Raw genomic sequence first — 2,495 nt, 5'->3', positions numbered from 1 at the left:
CCTTGCCTTACCTTACCTTAATACGTCAGTACGTATAAGTGATCTGTGATCTGTGAGGGTCCGCCCGCAGGCGCATTGTGTATACCGAGGCGGTGCCCGGTGCCGAACCTGTCGGACCTTGAGACAGCGTTGTAGATCCCTGGGCGAGGGTGATGGCGTCCCCGTCGGGAAGGGCTGTCTGCAGTGGTGGTCTACCGTCACCCCGCCAGCGGCCCGGCGGGTTCGGCTTAGACCTCCACTGTCTGTCGGCGCCAAACCACCTCCCACCGAGGCGGGCAGGTTGCGCGCGTGAGCAGACTGCCCCGTTGGAGGTAGGCCGCTCGTCTAGCCAATCAGCCTTAAGCGAGCGGCCTGGCCGTTGGAATGGCCGAGAGTGTCGGCCGGCCGTTCGGTCTCTTCCCCGGGGGGGGCCTCAATGACCTAGTTGCCCGGCCGAGAAGGGGAGGACGACTGTCCCTGACGGCGAACCTCAGTTACGAGCCGCCCTCCCCTCGAGACGCGAGGCCAGTGCACTTGGGGCCGAGCCCCAGTATTAGTAGTAAGTAAGCCGTACGTGTGTTACGTCTACGAGTTGCTACGAACAATCCCGCGGGATCCGCTCGCAACGAGGAGTATGCTCACCTCGGCCTGGATCACGTGCTCTGCTGAGTGTGGAAATAGTACGGTGCCTTCCTCTCACTCGTGGGCTCCACCCATACGTGGTAGAGATCTCATCTGCCTGGCAGCTGCCTCTGCGCGTCCTGTGGATGTACCTTTGTCGCGCGCCGGAGATGACTCGACGCCGCTGAGATCGGAGATTCAAGCTCTGACAGGTCGCACGTCGCTCCTTTGACGCCGACGTGACTCACCCGTGCAGATCACATCAGGACACGGTCTCGACGCGCTCGGTACGACGCCTGCGACCCGTCTTGGGTCAAGTGGCACGACGCTCATCGCGCCTACCAGCGCTGCCGTACAGGTTGCCACGACGAGGTCGAGCACGCTTCTATACGCTCGCCCAGCCTCCCTTTCCATCCCATTAGGCAGCATGGGAACGGTGGCGAGCAGACGCAAAGCCTACGAGGGGTGGTGGAACCACATGTCGCGGCTACTGCCGGCTCGACCCCACGATAGCCTCCGGAGGCTGACTTTGCGGCACCATCATCGGACGATGTCGACGAGTTGGGTCGCGCTCGCGGTAGCCAGGTAGCCCCCCATACTAGTAGCACCGGCCATGGCCGCAGGAAGCTCGGGGGAGGGCGCTGGGAGCAACACGGAGCTCCGTTGGACGCGTTTTCAAGATTAGCGTGTCAGAGTGAATTGGAACTAGCCTAACATAGTATACGGTCTGTGAAAAAATGAGTTTGCTCCGCGCCTCCGGCGCACCTCCCACGACGATGGACGATCCGATGGTCGATGGTTCGATGCGATGACTACCAATCGAAAATCGAATAATGCTGCCATGGCGCATGGGCCCATGCATCAAACACCTCACGTCCGCACACACGCGAGCACACAGACAGCACATGCACAGCCGCCTCAACAGACACGCACGCACACAGCACACGCACCACCCGCACGCCGCACCCCTGTTGCCCCGTACTGACGTACCGCAAGAAATGCGACTGACCCTGAAGGGGTCGTACTGGCTGGTGAGATGCCGATCACATAAATAGGGTGCGCCCGACACCCGCAACGCGAGTTGCTTGTGCGGGTGTGAGCGGCTACCGGCCTCGGGCGCGCCCCCCTCCTCCCCGCCACGAGCCTCTGCTCGCGCACGAGCAGCGGGCGCCGGGGCCCGTGGCCCCGTGGAGCAGCCTCAGAGGCTCGTGACGACGGTGTTGTACACGCAGACCGGGATCAGCACCAGCCCGATGGCGAGCAACAGTGCCGCCGCGAGCTTGCGTCTGGGCACGGAGGACGACTGGGCGGTCCGCGTGGGCACGCGCCGCAGCAGCAGGTACGACGCCGCGGGAAGGACGTACGAGAGCAGCACGCCGCACGTCGAGCCGAGGAAGCCCCACACGACGGACACGTCGTCCACGCTGGCGGTGCAGGCGAGCGAGAGGCCCATGATGCAGGAGGAGAGGACGACGCGCGTGGCGAGCGGCAGGTCACCCACCTCCTCTTTCACCCGGAACACCTCCCCGACGCTCGAGCCGCCCACGCTCGAGCCGCAGCTCGTCGCGAGCGGGTGCGACGGGCGGATCGACGGGGCAGCCTGCTGCGCCGCCGGCCCGCCCGCCCGCTCGTCGTCGTCCCACGAGTCGTAATCGCCGTGGTCGGCGCCGTCCGCGTCGGCGGCCGCCTCGCTGCCCAGGAGCCGCGCCCCGAGCAGCGGCGAGAGCCTCGAGAGAGCCGAGCGGACGGGCGAGCAGCACCAGAGCCGGCAACCTGGAGGAGGGAGGCGGTGGAGGGGGGTGGAAGCGGTGGAGGGGGGTGGAGGCAGTGGAGGGGGGTGGAGGCAGTGGAGGGGGGTGGAGGCGGTGGACGGGGGTGGCACCGCTCGGCGGGAA

General features: G+C 65.7%; 2 protein-coding genes across 2 annotated transcripts in view; one reads left to right on the top strand and one right to left on the bottom strand.

Annotated features, from left to right (window-relative positions):
* EMIHUDRAFT_219214 (hypothetical protein) overlaps nt 1-231 on the top strand; it is a gene marked incomplete at both ends in the record, with an annotated part of 1,478 nt that extends 1,247 nt beyond the window's left edge. Inside the window, 2 exons of the mRNA XM_005758731.1 lie at nt 71-99; nt 173-231. Coding sequence (XP_005758788.1) covers nt 71-99; nt 173-231 — 88 coding nt within the window. The remainder of the gene's footprint in view (nt 1-70; nt 100-172) is intronic.
* Nucleotides 232-1,798: 1,567 nt separating this feature from the next.
* The window catches only part of EMIHUDRAFT_219213 (hypothetical protein), a gene marked incomplete at both ends in the record, with an annotated part of 2,057 nt that continues 1,360 nt past the window's right edge, over nt 1,799-2,495 (bottom strand). The window contains 2 exons of the mRNA XM_005758730.1: nt 1,799-2,159; nt 2,244-2,327. Of these exons, the coding sequence (XP_005758787.1) occupies nt 1,799-2,159; nt 2,244-2,327 (445 nt within the window). The remainder of the gene's footprint in view (nt 2,160-2,243; nt 2,328-2,495) is intronic.

Source organism: Emiliania huxleyi, assembly GCF_000372725.1.
Source record: "Emiliania huxleyi CCMP1516 unplaced genomic scaffold EMIHUscaffold_84, whole genome shotgun sequence".
NCBI lineage: Eukaryota > Haptophyta > Isochrysidales > Noelaerhabdaceae > Emiliania > Emiliania huxleyi.
The sequence above is the reverse complement of the archived record's forward strand: the minus strand, read 5'-3'. Positions and strand labels throughout refer to the sequence as shown.